This window comes from Ambystoma mexicanum, chromosome 3q (genome assembly GCF_040938575.1).
Source record: "Ambystoma mexicanum isolate Mex_15411 chromosome 3q, UKY_AmexF1_1, whole genome shotgun sequence".
Classification (NCBI taxonomy): Eukaryota; Metazoa; Chordata; class Amphibia; order Caudata; family Ambystomatidae; genus Ambystoma; species Ambystoma mexicanum.
The window spans coordinates 41,203,010-41,218,197 of record NC_090926.1 but is presented as its reverse complement, the minus strand read 5'-3'; the positions used below and the strand labels follow the sequence as shown (position 1 = coordinate 41,218,197).

At 43.9% G+C, this 15,188-nt stretch overlaps 1 protein-coding gene across 2 annotated transcripts in view; it reads right to left on the bottom strand.

The window, feature by feature from the left end:
- Positions 1 to 15,188, bottom strand: part of LOC138582074 (ras-related C3 botulinum toxin substrate 1-like) — a 68,588-nt gene that overhangs the window by 9,562 nt on the left and 43,838 nt on the right. For both annotated transcript variants that reach the window (XM_069653023.1, XM_069653024.1), the window contains exons 2-3: positions 12,169 to 12,240; positions 11,747 to 11,864 (exon numbers count right to left, since the gene is read on the bottom strand). In XM_069653023.1, coding sequence (XP_069509124.1) covers positions 11,747 to 11,864; positions 12,169 to 12,240 — 190 coding nt within the window. The remainder of the gene's footprint in view (positions 1 to 11,746; positions 11,865 to 12,168; positions 12,241 to 15,188) is intronic.

The window sequence follows — 15,188 nt, the reverse complement described above, 5'->3', positions numbered from 1 at the left end:
TTACTGGATTTCTCTCGTGTAAAGCACCATGCATTGGGACCAAAATCTGGATGAGCACCTGCGTTTTGCATCTATCACACTTTAGCAAATATTATTATTATTTTTTTTTATTAGTTTATTACAAACTTTTGTATTACATTACATTACGTGTCCAATGCTCCATTAGTTCAAAAAGTCAACATTCCTTCCATTCTTAGAACTAAAATACATCCTCAATCCTACCTTATCGCAAATAATTGTCCACTAAGCGCAGAGAGGACCACAAAAGCATCAAATCAAGGAAGCGCCATGACTAAGGACCCTCCTGTTCTCCGCAGTCATTCATTATAGTGCTTCAAGCAATTACACATCTTGTTTTAGGATTTCGTCCAAAACGTCAACTGTCACACATGTGTGCATATGATTTTCTCCTTGCAGGATTTGTTGCCACCATTCGTCCATCTCAAGTGTCACTGGTGCAAATGTTACCAAGTGGAAGGAAGCAACTTACTAGATTTAATTTTTAGACACTTTGTTTTGAGGTGACATACTGATTCCATCTCTTTTTTGCATAATCTGCATTGATTGTCTTTGAGCTTCTTTGAATGTCTCATATGCAGTATTTTTTTTATTGGATACAAGTTCAGTCTCGGGTGAAGAAATTGGTCCTGATGATAGAGGCTTGGGCATCTTACTAGATATTTCATTAGGCCTTTTTATTGCACTAGCTTCACACATTAAATTCAGTAAGGAGCTGAGAAACAACCTTTTGTTGATGGTCTCTATCCAGTCATTTTGTATTACCTTCCATTTAACAGCGCAGGGATTTTCTCTTAGTGTGTCTATTGAGACATTTAGGTAATCAATTTGGCCTTGCCATTTTTTCATACCATCTCTTTAATAGGCCCGGATAAGCCCCATCTGAGGATAAGCCCAATATGTGATACGGTTTTGCTGACGATGACATGCACATTTTCTGTAGTAGTGACAAAGATTTCCATAATCCTATGGATTGCATCTTTTGAATCCTCAATTCATACCGGATTGCTGCGATTGGATTACACATGGGTAAGCGCAGGACCTTCCTCCAGAAATACCTTTCCAGAGTGTTCCATATTGTCCAGCTTAAATTCAGACCCGATTCACTGCCGAAGTTTATTGCTGCTGTTACTTTCTGTGTGTAAAACAAGCGAGTTTTCATGGTGAATTTGAGGTGTAGAATGATTCCTTGCGCAGACAACATTTTGATCTTTAATTTCAGATCTTGAAGCCATTACCATTCTCTTACACATTTATTAAACGAGATTCCCAGATATATAATAACGTTGGTAGTTCCGATTATTTCCTTGCCTGCTCTGCATTGAAACGTCTGCCTTGTTTTCCCCCACTTAACCACCCAATTACATGATTTTAGATTTGTTTGCATTTATTTCAAGCTCTTTCTTCTTAAGATAGTTGTGAAGAAGATTTATCTGTCTCTGGAATCCTACTTGGGTCCTATCCATAACATCAGATCGTCTGCGTATATGACCCAAGAAATTGGTGTTCCATTTACTTTAGGGGGAAATATGTTGACATTATTAAATATATTAGGCAAATCAGCTAAATAAAGCTTGACGATCAACGAAGCCAGCAGGCAGCCCTGTTTCACTCCTTTCTCTGTGGTTATCTCATCCGTTAGAGCTCCTTCAGCATTAATGAGATAAATATTTTTGTGTCAGTGTGTAGAGCAATTATGGCATGTAAGACGTCATCTGGACACTGCCACAACTTTAGTTTTCCCCATAGCATTGATCTATTGACACTGTCAAAGGCTAGACGAAGATCGATGAATACTAGAAACAAAGTTTGATGGGATTTTAATGTTTCAGGCTTTAGTTTGCTCGATAGCATAAGATTTAGATCTGTCCCCACTCCCCTGGTTAATCCAGTCAGTCTTGCATCAATGATTTTTCTTCGTCTGCCCATTTAGATAACCTTTTATGTCGGAGTGAGGCAAATAACTTACCAATTACGTCTGACAAGGCAATTGGCCGATAGTTGTTTGGATTTAATCTATCACCTTTCTTAAAGATAGGGAAAACTATTGCCAGTTTACAAGATGATGGAATTGTCCTTGTTCTCGAGATTTGCCAAAACAGGATTTTAATAAACTGTGCCCAGGCCTCCTTGTTTTCCTTTGGCATGATGTTAGTCACCCCATTGCGTCCTGCCTCACCTGAGTTCCTTAATTTTGTTATTGCATCAACAATTATATCTTTCTTAAAATTGAAATCCCAGGTCACTGTAGCCTCTTCCATTTCTTCCTCTCGTGACTTAGTTGAACTTGAGAAACCTCTTTAAAATGTTTGTCCACCCGTTACTGCATGTATGCTGTTACTTAATGATGCTTTCTGTGACAGAGTCCCTTCATTTATTATTGCCCACGTTTCTCTTGAATTCCAATGGTAAATGGAGTTTAACATTTTCTCTCCTTGCTCTTGGTCCCGTATAATTCTGAAGGAAATTATGCCAATTACAATATCTTTGCCTTTGTCTCTTTGCAAGATCCTCTTCTGCGCCACTACTTCCTGGCTATACAAATGTTTAGGTTGTTGATAACATTGCTTAAATCCTGTATTTGTTGATTGATACATTGCCAGTAGTGGCACGTAGTTCGGCTCTTGCATATTCAGGTTGATTCATTTCTTAGTTATGTTTTCAATTCTTCTCAGATCGAGTTATAGGCCATTTTTCCCTGTGTTTATTTTGAGATCACTGCAGTGCTTCTCCACCTTTCCCGCGTCGTGGTCACTACTTTCCATAGCCATGACTCGAAAGTCTTTTGTGTTGTTTTGGAGGTTTTCTGACACCCAGATGTAATCTAATGTGGCTTTGCACTCATTATGGTGCCATGTTGGCTTGGCGAGAATATCTCCCCTAGTTTGACCATTTAGTATCATGCAGTGCCTTACCTCCAATTCTTGGGCTTTCCTTTTGCCTATGCCTTTTATAGTTAAGTCACCACATATTATAATATGTGGATTCCTAAATTCCATAGTACAGTCGTCAATCATCTTGGTTACTGAGGCAGACTTCCTGTTGTTATTTTTACTGGATTCCAGTATACATTGATGACTAGCAAGCAACCATAATCGATGTTCACATTATTGCCATTTCCCAGTACAGTCCCCTGTACAAATAAATGTGTATTTGTGCTTTTTATCACAGTTAGGCCGATGTTATTCCTAATCATTGTTAAGTGTTCAGACAATGGTCTACCGTTTTGGTTTTTACCCACTGCATTAAGTAAGGTTATAAATCCATCACTCACAGGGGGCTCCTGCTGCCAGGTTTCTTGCAAACAAATGATCTGGTGATCATCTTTAATTATGCCCCTCTTGTTGAACAAATGAACAAATCCTCGTGCATTCCAGGAAATGAGGGACCTTTCACTTGTCCTCCTCCCGAGTCAGGAGCTAGAACTGAGGTGAGGGTTTATCACTTCTATCACAATTTTGTCGCACAGTATCTTGCAATTGCTAATTTTGCTAATTTGCTAAGCTTAGAAATGGGGGCAAACTGGAGATCTCTGGAGCATCTCAGAGATGTCCTTTGACACGTTTTATCAATCATATTTCCATGAGAGCATATGAAAGATTTGCTCCAGTTTTCAGACTTGATGTACAAGTTAGGGAGGTGCAATTTAGACCTGCTTGCACCCATCTCCTCATTTATATCATTGAAAATGTTTGTGAGCCAAGCGCCAAGGGTTCTTTATAACTTTTAAATAAATATCATCAAATCTTGGTAAGAATGATCAAATAAACTCAACTTTTTCTAAATGTTTTTAAAGTTTTTAAACTATCAAGCCCCATTTTTCGATCTATTATCAATTATCGAAGTTTTTAAATAATCATCCAAACCTCTGCGTAGCAGGATGTGAAATAGAACTTTGTTAAGTAAGAGAAGGAATCAGTTTGATAAAGATAACCAGTATGTAATCAAAACACACCTTAAACAATAAGGACATGCCAAGCATGCACAATGACGATAACAATGGAACCAAAGAGACAATGATTAAAGGGTAATTGTAATACTGTGACCAACTTAATAAAAGATGGCACTTCTCTCAGCATTGCCAAAGGAACATTGTGCTGACATTACCACACACCACACCCAGTGTATAATGGGAAAAGAAAGTGTCCAGAATGGCCCACATAGTCATGCTGCAAACATCTTCAAGAGAAACACCTTCAGAAAGGAGCCCACGAGGAAGCCACACTTTGATGGACATTCCCTGCAACGACTGCCGTGTCACCTTAAAAGAAGCATAAGCCATGGAGATACAGTAGTCAACCTAACCCAAAGGCGTAGGACACCAACCCGGGGTTTCATACCCCGTGTCCAAACAAAACAAAGATGGAGTCACAAAGTTTGAATGATGCAGGCATAGCGAGTAAGCCCTTAACAGCCCTCCCCACATCCAAGGGAGACTGCAACTCAGACAATAAGGAAAGCACTATGCCCTAATTCTGGGGACCAATAAGGTGGTAATTCCAGGGGCCAGGTGCCACCCAAGGCAGTGGATGTTGGATCAAGTACTGTCATATGGAGGACCCCTTGTCACCCAGCCTTGGACACTGACACGTGGCGGGGGACAATCACAACGCCTCACTAAGGGCCAGACCTGGGATTTTAGATCCTCATCAATCCGGCAGGCCACTTGGGCAGGTTAGTTTTGGAAGCTCTACCCCTGACCAAACCCCTGGTGAGATCCTGCAGGATAAGTATAAAATACCCCCTTCTGAATTGCGAGGGATTGCATCTCTTTTTAAACAATCTTGAAGTGTCAATGTTGGAAAAGGTACCTTTCCCTTTAATGTAAAACGTTTAGTTGACTAGACACTGGTAACATGTATTTCAACATGTTTAAAACTTCACCTGGGCATCAGGCAAGTCAATTTAATGTGCCAAGATGATATTCAATGAGCCTGGGTGTACAGTGGATACAATGTTGCAAGTCCACTACTTTCCTATCATAGGATGCATCAGAGGGAAAAGACAGTTACAGAGGGATTTTCTTCTGGCCGAAAATTCCTCTGCCAAGGATGCAGTCTTGCAATCTTTCCAAGCACACACACTATTCAGTAACCGGAGGTGTTTAGCAAGCTTACCCAATGAGCGTTCAGTATTGATTTCACAAGGTGTGAAACCAGGAGATACCAGTGCAGCAAAGGCACCACAGGGAAGGGTCAAAGAGGGATTACTGGCGTCTAACCTGGTGGATTGGCCAGTTGCAGATTTGGTCCACCATTTAAGAGAAAAGTAGACTGCAGTGCCCCTGGGGACAACAACCAATCCAATGCCTCACTTACTTAACAGTCACAGGGTCCCTCACTGAACGTGACACCCAAGGGGGGGTGGGAGGAAGAACACTGTACAAAAGCAACCAACCCCAGTTGCTGAATTTGTGTGGCACGTTCATGGTGTATTTGGTGATGATCGGGGACTGAAGAGCAGTGGAAGGGGCAAAGGCTACAGAGACCGGGGAGACTGAAGAGGTGGCAGCAGGAGGGGATCATGAGACCTAAGAGGGTCAAGGAGGAGGTAGTAACATCAGAGATTTAGAGTGGAGATAAGTTACAAAAGCTGAAGAGCTGAGCTTGGAAATGGACAAACATATGTTGTAGCAATTAAATGGCTGAGTGAGGGGTTGGTAAAAAAACAGGGCAAGAGTTGGCAAAAGGAGCTTGCAGGAGCTCAAGGTGGCAATTGAAAGATCAAACACTGAGGTTGAACAGAAGACTATCGTGTGAGTTAGGAAAGTAGAGAAACAGGTGGAAACATCAGATGCCAGACAGTCCCAAAAGGAGGATGTGAAAACTCAACAATTAAGACATCTAGAGGAGGTAGTACCTTACAGGGTGCAGAAGGAGGCGTGGTTGGCAGAAGCTGGGATTAACACTGACATGGTAACATCAGGGTATTAGAGAAGTAAGGAAGAGGTTGAACAAGAAGTGACCAGGAAAGGAGGTAGGGAAGGTGGTAGTGGAAGCTGCACAGAGGCCTGGAGTATTTCATAAGGGAGTGAAAGAGATAAACGGACAGTGGTATGAGGAATAATATATATCAGAGCTTTGAGGGGAAGGGAATTAAGGGGATGAGCAGTAGACAGCAGGGACCACTCACTACTCAGCTGCAACCACTGACCCATCTGCTCAAGGAACTTTGACCCTCATTACGAGTTTGCTAGTATCCTGGCGGTAATTCTGCCAGGATACCAGTAAATGGTGATACTCTTACCGGCACTCTGTCTGGCGGTATTACGACTGGATTATGAGTGCCAGTGATGTTGGTAATTTGACATTTCAAGAAGTCCTATTGGACTCCATGGGGGGATATGCCGGTATTGCTTCAGAGGCTGCAGATGCCTAGCTACACACATGCAATGATGAGAGACATTGTTATGCGAAGAAGACCATCCTGATTGTTGGTTCTTTAGGGAAGATCCCAGTTTTGCATGTAGGATTGAACTACTGGTACACAGTCCCCAAATACAGTCCTCCCTGTTGGCAGGTGACCTATGTGACATGGTCTTACAAAACAGCGCACCTACTTCTCGGAATCTCATTGCCAAATACAGGCTGCCAGGAACAGAATCATGGATGAGATGACTGGAAGAGAAGCCAGGTCCAAGGGCTAAATGGGAGGCCCTAACAGGGACATAAACAATGCAGGTAGATCCCATGATGCGAGAAGGGATCTGATGTGGTATCTAACGATATAAACATCTTGAGCAGCCTAATGGCTTACCCATCGATGGAAGAGGAGTCCAGGGCTCCCAGAAAACAATATCAAGAAAATAGAGCTAATGGCTCAAGATGTGAAAATAGCCTAGTGTTTGTTGTACCTCTTTAGGGGTAACGTGTGACTGGATAGTTTAAGCAAGGCTTCCACCTAAATAGATGGCACCTTTACTCATAGGCCACCTCCCCTGCAGTTTTAAATAGTCTGATCCCAACTCTGCGAAGAGGCAGATGAGGCCATCTCAGTGATGTAGGGTCAGAAACTGACATTCTCAGTAAAGGGAAGTACCACGACTTCCTCTCCCATCCCAGAGTAATTCTAATCACTCCCTCTCTCTCACTACTTCCTGATGTGCTTCAAGACCATGGGAATCTTAGGAAAGGGGTAAGGGGAGCAGTGAGGCAATTGAACGCAGAACATTCCAACTGCATGCTTGCGGGTCCCTCCCTGTAGAAGGTGGGAATAAAGGCCTGTGTATCTGGAGAAAGCTGATCTGTTGATGGGATTGCACATTTCCTGCAGATCTTCAAGAAGAGACTGTAGGAAAATGAGAAGTGGGTGGAAGAGGGGAACACCTTTCTCAAACTCTGCACAATGCTATCTAGTCAAATAAGAGGCATCCAATGAGTGAAGAGTCTCCTCTGCCTACAGGAACTGTGGCGTTGCTTGCACCATATGGACCCGGATTTAATTCCACCCTGTATGTTGATGTAGAACAGGACAACCCTGCTTTCGAATTTGATTAAGGCAGAATTGCCTTTACCAGATGGGGAAATGATTCCACTATGGACAAATTGTCCTGAGTACTGGGCAGAATGGAATTGACCAGCAAATGGGAACTGATGCTTTATCCAGTTTCTTCCTTTTCTTCTGAATTATATATATATATTAGTAATGAGGCAGCACAACTTCTTTCAAGGACTACTGGTAAATACTTACTGTACACATTGTTTGGAAGGGGACACGATCTTCCCGCACCCCGAAGTGCTTTAGAATAAGGCACAGTGCACATGTGGGAATAGCATCCATCTCAGATATTAGCAGCCATGTTCAAGGGCAAAGCTTAAACGGAGGGCGGCAACCAGCATCCCAGTCCTAGGCCGTGAACAGGAACAAGGAATAGGTTGTATCCCGGGCACTGATGAGAAAGGCCAGAGCTACACAGGTCAATAAGCCCTTCATTGTCCAAAAATGTTGCCAACTATTGCGCCCTGCGAAGAATGTGCCCTGCAAGTTAATGGGAGTGGGGCTGGGCGTCTTTGTACAATACAATCCCACGAGAAGGAGGGCACAGGCCTCCAATCCCCACCAGTCCCAACTCTAAGTTATATCACCCAATTGCCCTGGCTTTAGGACCCATGAATTCCAATGCACTAGCCAGCCCCAGACCACTGATCATAAACATGCTGGACCCTTCGAACAATCAAAAAGATCAGAAAGCAGGGCATTCCTACCTTCAGTCCCAGATCACATGACTTGTGCTGCAAGGTGCAGGGAGGGATGAAATTATAGCCCAGAACGAGAGTGGAAGATGTTGGAGAGATGCCAGCCTGTCTGGGAGTGAGTGAAATGTGAAAGTTAGTATGACCTCTGCTTTCCCCTTGAGCCCCTGTCTGCTTGTACCAGGTGCATTGTTACATATATAGAGATGTGTTGTTTCGTTCGCAATATGAGTGCAACTTGGCTGCCTTCTGACAGATGACGACTGCAGCATCGCCAACGTGGAAGAAGATGGACGGACAGGGCTGGCACCAATGGCCTGGCATTCCCTATGAAGCAGGTAACCTATGTGTAGGATTGCACCAACCAACCGCGCTGGTTTCTACTGTATGTAATGATGTCACTGATGATGCTGCACACCTTCACAATGTGTTGCACTGAAAGATTTTTACTAGAGTGCTGCGCGGCAGCAGAGTTCGCTTTTTCCTTTGTATGGAAATAAACGTTGTTATCCTTGCAAGAGGTGTATTGGGCCTTTTTCCCTAGTGGGTTGTATTTTTTCTGGTGTGAGCATCTAGGGACTTTCCTACAACATCCTTGGCAGATGCCAGAGCTGCAGAGCCCTCAAGTGTAATTTAAGATGTTCAATAATGCTTGCAAATATGTAATGTTTCACCCTCTTACCAAGCTATCTCCCTAACATTTCCAAATCTCTTTGTTGCTCCTCTTCTACCATTGGGAATGGTCTGGGATCATTAAGTAGGTTCATAATAGATGAAGAAACAGGGCACACAGTGGAAAGTATCGGAGTGGGTGGTTCCAGGATCATATCCAACACAGGGATTACAGGTGGGATCCTTCCTAGGAATATTTGATCAATCCCAGAATTTACAGCCACCCTAACTAAAGCCTGGATCTGTTCAGGTGAGAAGGTCGCTGCCGGATTGGTGTAACTGGCAATCACCTTCTGATGTCTATTTAATGGGAGGGTGCTCTGCTTCTACCATCATGGATCCACTGTTCCCAGTCCTTACCCTGCTTTCTTCTGGGACAGATAGCGAATCAAGGACTGCAAGAGGGATGACTTCCTCTCTCTCCCGCTCTCTGCATTTGTCTGTGCAGCATTAGCCATTCCAAAATACGCATAAAAGGCTTGGTTATTACCACAGTCAATTCCTTAATTGTGTCCTCCACTTCATCTGCCCAATTCCTACACAAGAGGTGCCCCCATATTGCATATGCACCACTGTGTGAATGTGAGGATTTTACATCTGGGATCTCTAGAAATAGACAAAAATCAAGGACTGTTGCTTCTGCGATAATGTTTCTGTTGCAATGAGGAGCCGTCGCCACCAGGGCTCTTCAGTAAATTCACAGGGCCTCATTACACGGACGGCGGTGGACCAAGGTGCTATTAGCACCTTGGTCCATGCCGGTAAAATACCGGCACCGCCTTGGTGGAAAGGGGAATTACCGCCCTATTCCAAGGTTGGTGGGGCGGTAATTCCCCCTTCCCCCATTGTCCTTCCCCATTCCCATTTTTGCCCCATAGGGAATAATGGGAATGGGGAAGGTGCTAATTATGGCACCGCAAATTGCGGTACCGTAATTAGCTCCCTGGTCCCTTTGCGGGTTGGTTTTTAACGCCTGCAAAAAGCAGGCGTTAAATTCTCCAACCCGCAAAGGGACCTCGTAGTAAGGCGGTAAGGGTTTACCGGTACCGGCAAAATACCGGTACCGGTTAACCCTTACCGCCTACTGTGTAATGAGGCCCACAGCCTTGGAGGCTTTTTTAGTGGGAGTGCAGGGTTACCAACTGCTGCTCTCAAATTCAAATCCAAGTACCCAATGATCCCACAACCCCCTTAGAATAGGTGTGCATACCACAGGCTTGTCTGACTCTTAATAAATAAATAGTCTTCTTCATCTGCATGATCTGTTATGTTAAGAGTCTTTCATACCAGCCCGGTCGCCACTGTAGTGGTGTTACCGTGCTGAGACATGTCTAGAAGGTGGCATAGGGTACAACCACCAGGGGTAAAACCAGATCATCGTCTGTGGGGGAAAGGAAAAAAGGATAATAGTTGAAAGGAAATAAAAAAGAAGCAGGAGTAATACCTTACGTATCAGGCAAACAGACGGTTAGGTACAAAGGGTTCAATGAAAGAATATTATGCTCGTGGTCACAGGGGCGCAGTGTAGTCAATGGTTATTGGATGAAACCACAGATGACTGAAAGAAGAGCGAAAAGAGATATCCAAGATGGCAAGCAAAGTTTCATGACGCCACTGTCTAGTCGATGCAGGTGTGGTGCTACAGTCAGTAAAAATGAGATGGTCTTCAGATGTGCTCAAGTGAGCCATTGAAGGGTGGAGGACCTTTCCACCAGATAGGGTTATTAAACCAAGCTCCTGATTAATCTAGAAGTGTTTATCTTGCAGTGCCAAGCCAAAGTAACATAGGTGTCAGTGCTTTGAATTGGTAGAGTAATAGGTGAAAGCAAGGAACACAAGAGGGAGGGTGGGAAGAGGATGAGGTGGAAAACTCAGCAGAGCAGAGTGCCATACCTAATTGTCCACAAGGTGAAGAAAACATACATAGAGAATCAGACCTCTGAATAAGAAGGACCACAAGTGAATGGGACAACATATTGTCAACAACTCCAATCGTTTGTAGCAATTAGAATCAACTCAACAGAATAAACAGGAAGTATGACGCACACAACCCTACATCAGGTAAAACAGGGATGTTCACACATTCATACAATCTTAATTCCTAAATAGAGAAGATGCACAAAACATGTATTGGTATGCCCTGAACATGACAAATGAAATGTGCTTAGTGATACAAGCCACAGCTTTCTGGAGAAGGAAATACCAGCCAGAAATATTCTATACTAGATAAGAAGGACCAAGATAAGGAAACAGAAAGGAATACAGAGATAATAAAACCGGTATGTGTTAGGAAACAGGGCACTCTCTTCAATAGGTGTGATGTCTTTTTTCAAACGCAAGTTACCTGGGCGGGCTCTCTGTGCAGGAATAGACTGGAGAAGGTTGAGGACTTGATTTACTTTTCAAGTAGGCCGTGATTGCCAGTGACAGGCGAGGGAATGGTGTAGGTTTTAGGTTAGGGACAGGTTTTTTAAGTTTAAGTTGCAGGAATGCAGGTGCCTGTCCACGTATCGCATTGAAGGGGAATGCAAAGTGCTTTAAAAGCAATTCTCCTGCAGACAGGGAGCGAGTGTCATGAGTGGAGGGACTGGGGAACGTTGTCCCGTAAAACCAAGTCAAAGACGAGCATGAGCCGCCACATTTTGAACTCTGGAGAAGTGCAATTAAGTATATGTATGCTGAAGAAAAAAGAAAATCACTAGGAAATACTTACCCTAACTCCATGTGGGGGCTATACTCGCTTGAGTGACAGGAAAAACGTGGATGCTTGAAGGAAGGCCATCTTTTTATACCCTCCTCATAGTTGCCCGCCTCATTGCGTGAGGGCTTTGACAAGGAAAAGGGACAAAGTGGGAAGCACTTACTGTCTGCGGGTATGAAAGGGGCCGGAGTAGGTCATAATCGTCCTGTCCAGCTGTGTCCCAGAGTCCTAGGTTCACCGTTTTCCCATCCACCATCATGTTGGCAGAATAGTTTTCAAATCTGCAAGGGGGCAAGAAACGGAAGGGGGTAAAGGGTCAGAGGGACAGATGGCAAGAGGAATGAGAAAGGGTAGTGGCCAAAATTGGATAATTAAAGAGAGCGTAGAGAAGAGGTTTTGTTTTTGCAAGAAAAGGGGATAGGATGGAGAAATGAAAGCAAGAATGAAACATATTTAGGTGAGAGGGAGACAAGAGGTAAAGGTACAGAAAGAGAAAAAGAAGTGTAGAGTAAAATGTGTAAACACATCTTTTCACTGTCCGATAAAATAGAATTGCTCCCCCACCTGATACCAATAGATACTCACACAGTCGGGATATATTCCCCAGGGAAGGCATTGCTGGTGTAGCTGATGAGCAGACAGGTTTTACCCACAGCTCTATGAAAGAAAGAGTGAGGTACAATCCATGTTATATTATTGAATAAACATTACTGTGTTCTCCGTCTTTGGTTTTTTGGGATGACAATCCCAGGTAAAGGAAGGTTCATTGTTGCATTGTCAAGAAAAAAAAAAACACATTTTAATGTTCTAACTTCATCGAATCCCATAAGAGAAGTTCTTAAAAGAATTGTTATACCCTTCATAAATAGCCCGTCTGCACCCCCCATATGGATAATGCAATGCCCCACTGACCAGGTTTTGCTTGGATGAAATTCTTCTAATTTTCATGACTGTAAAAGTAGAAAGTGTGGTTATTCGGTGGGGAAGTCTCACGCTCTTGAGGGCTTCGTCGTAAACAGAGCCTGCAATTGCCATGTGGAAATACCATTTGACATGTCTCTTTGTTATTAAGGGGTCATCTAACTGGGAAGCTCTTGATGTGGAAGGCAGCAGACACAGATGTGAGTGGGGAACCGATTATTTCTTCTGACAAGCTCTCATAACAGGGCTGAATTTAGGCTAATAAGAGGTAGATAGGTTCTTTTCCACCTGTACTCCCCCAGTCGGTGCTTAATTGATAAAGTAAATTCCTCCTTTTGTACAGTCTAGTCCACTTCCTTAGTTTCTTAGTTTTACGCTACTTTGACTTACACATCTTTTTTGTGGAATTACACATTTCTTCACTTCATGCATATTACCAAACTGCATGCCTTTGGGCCTCATCACGAGTTGGGCGGTAGCCCTCAAATGATGCAGTAATGATGTTACTGCCGCATTTAAGGGCCCGCCCAATTTCGAGTCTGGCGTGTTTACCACCAGCAGAGAGCTGGGGGTAAAGAAGCTGGAAAAATGCCAATTTCTGGTGCAATTACCACTGCCAGTATTACCAAACAGTAATTGCACCATGATCAGGCTGTAATGTCGTCGGATGGGTGTGCACTAACACAAATAAAGTTGGGCGCTATCCCAGCCGGAATACCGCCCAACTCGTGATGAGGCCTTTGACTTACAATACCTACAGTTCGTTGCCCTTCCCCATAGTCTGCTTGCTGTTGTCTTCTGTCTTTAAATCGTGTCGATGCAGACACAAAACCTGATGAGATTGTGCAGGGTGACATTACTGCATTCTAGTACTTCCAGACGTAGATTCAGAATGGTGAAAATAATGCTACACATACATATGTTTTGCTTAAAATGTTTCTATGAGTTATTTAGCTTTTTTTGATATGTGTTATTTGTGGACTTTTCAAGTCACCTCTTTATAAAATTATTTTAGCATTTTAAAGTCAAAGGGCCTCATTACACGGATGGCGGTAGGGATTTACCGGTACCGGTAAAATACCGGTACCGGTAAATCCCTACCGCCTTACTACGAGGTCCCTTTGCGGGTTGGGGGATTTAACGCCTGCTTTTTGCAGGCGTTAAAATCCAACCCGCTAAGGGACCTCGGAGCTAATTACGGTACCGCAATTTGCGGTGCCGTAATTAGCGCCTTCCCCATTCCCATAGAGCCCTATGGGGCAGAAATGGGAATGGGGAAGGGCAATGGCGGAAAGGGGATTTACCGCCCCTCCAACCTTGGAATGGGGCGGTAAATCCCCTTTCCGCCAAGGCGGTGCCGGTATTTTACCGGCATGAGCCATGTCGCTAATAGCGCCATGGCTCACCGCCTACCGGGTAATGAGGCCCAAAGAATAACACATGTTGGTACCCAGTAAGGCTGAGAATATATGTGGTCAAGTGCCTAAATTGAACATTGGTCTGAAATGATGGATTCACTACTTAATCCTGTGAACCTGTAGAAATGTTTTTTTATCACACTATGGCATATATGTGTCTTCCAAGCAGTGATTCAGTTCACAAATGCATAATAAAAAGCATCCCTCATGGTTTAATATACTTGACTGTTGTTCCATACATAATTGCAGTGCAGAATTGACACGGGTGTGGGAGCCCTCTACTGAAAGCAAACACAGCCAGTGGGTAGGTGCCCGGTCAGGAGGTTCCACAACCATGTTTTAGCTCAACGTACCTTACACAGAGGTGAAATATACATTTGCACTCTTGTTCAGTGGAGAATTGCCTAGCAATTTGGGCCTGGATTTCCCAGGTGGCTAGGACCAGACTGATATGCAAATAGGAATTTCTACATTTTATGGACAGGCCGAGTTCGACACCTTGCCTTGCTTCTGGTGAGTGTGTCGTGTAGATGAATGCGGGTCGTCCTAGAATTCACCTTTATCTCTGAAGGTGCAGATCTAGTCCCTGGGGAAAAACCCAACAGGCATAACACCTCAACACCGCAGTGTGTATTAGTGGTGTTCTGCAGGTCAAGTGTCGGGGGGAAATTCTCCCGGTGTCTGCTGGGCCGTCCGCGGACCTCTGGGCAGGGAGGCCCCAACTCCTCCCGTATATCCCAAAAACAACAGAGTATGAGACACACGCAAGAAGCAAGGTGGTTCTGCTGTTTATTAGACAAAACGGCAGGGATGGGTCAAGGATCGTACGCGTCCGTCCTGACACTCTCTCCTAATCGTGGGGCTCGCAGGCCCTTTTTACCTTAGAATGACGCGCTACTTGCGTCACCTGGGAAAGTTAGCAAAAAACCTATCGCCACTCTGGATTGGTTGCTCGAGTGGTAGGGTTAGTATAGCATACATATAGATAGTATTATTAGTGGTCAAGGGTTAGTCAGGTGGTATACTTGGGTTGTCCCTTCAATTTGATACATGAAAATTGTTACATGAAGACCCCTGAGGATTGGTCAATGTTAATGGCGTCAGTGATAAGAGCCCCATGTTCTGATTGGTCCACTCGCGAGCCCCCCAGTCTGGGACCATCGCTGTTCCCAGCTCGCGGTGCACCTGTCATTTGCAACAATGTTTCACTATGGGTATGTGCAGACAATGTGAGGATTTATTCATATGCTGGAAGGCCGACTACTC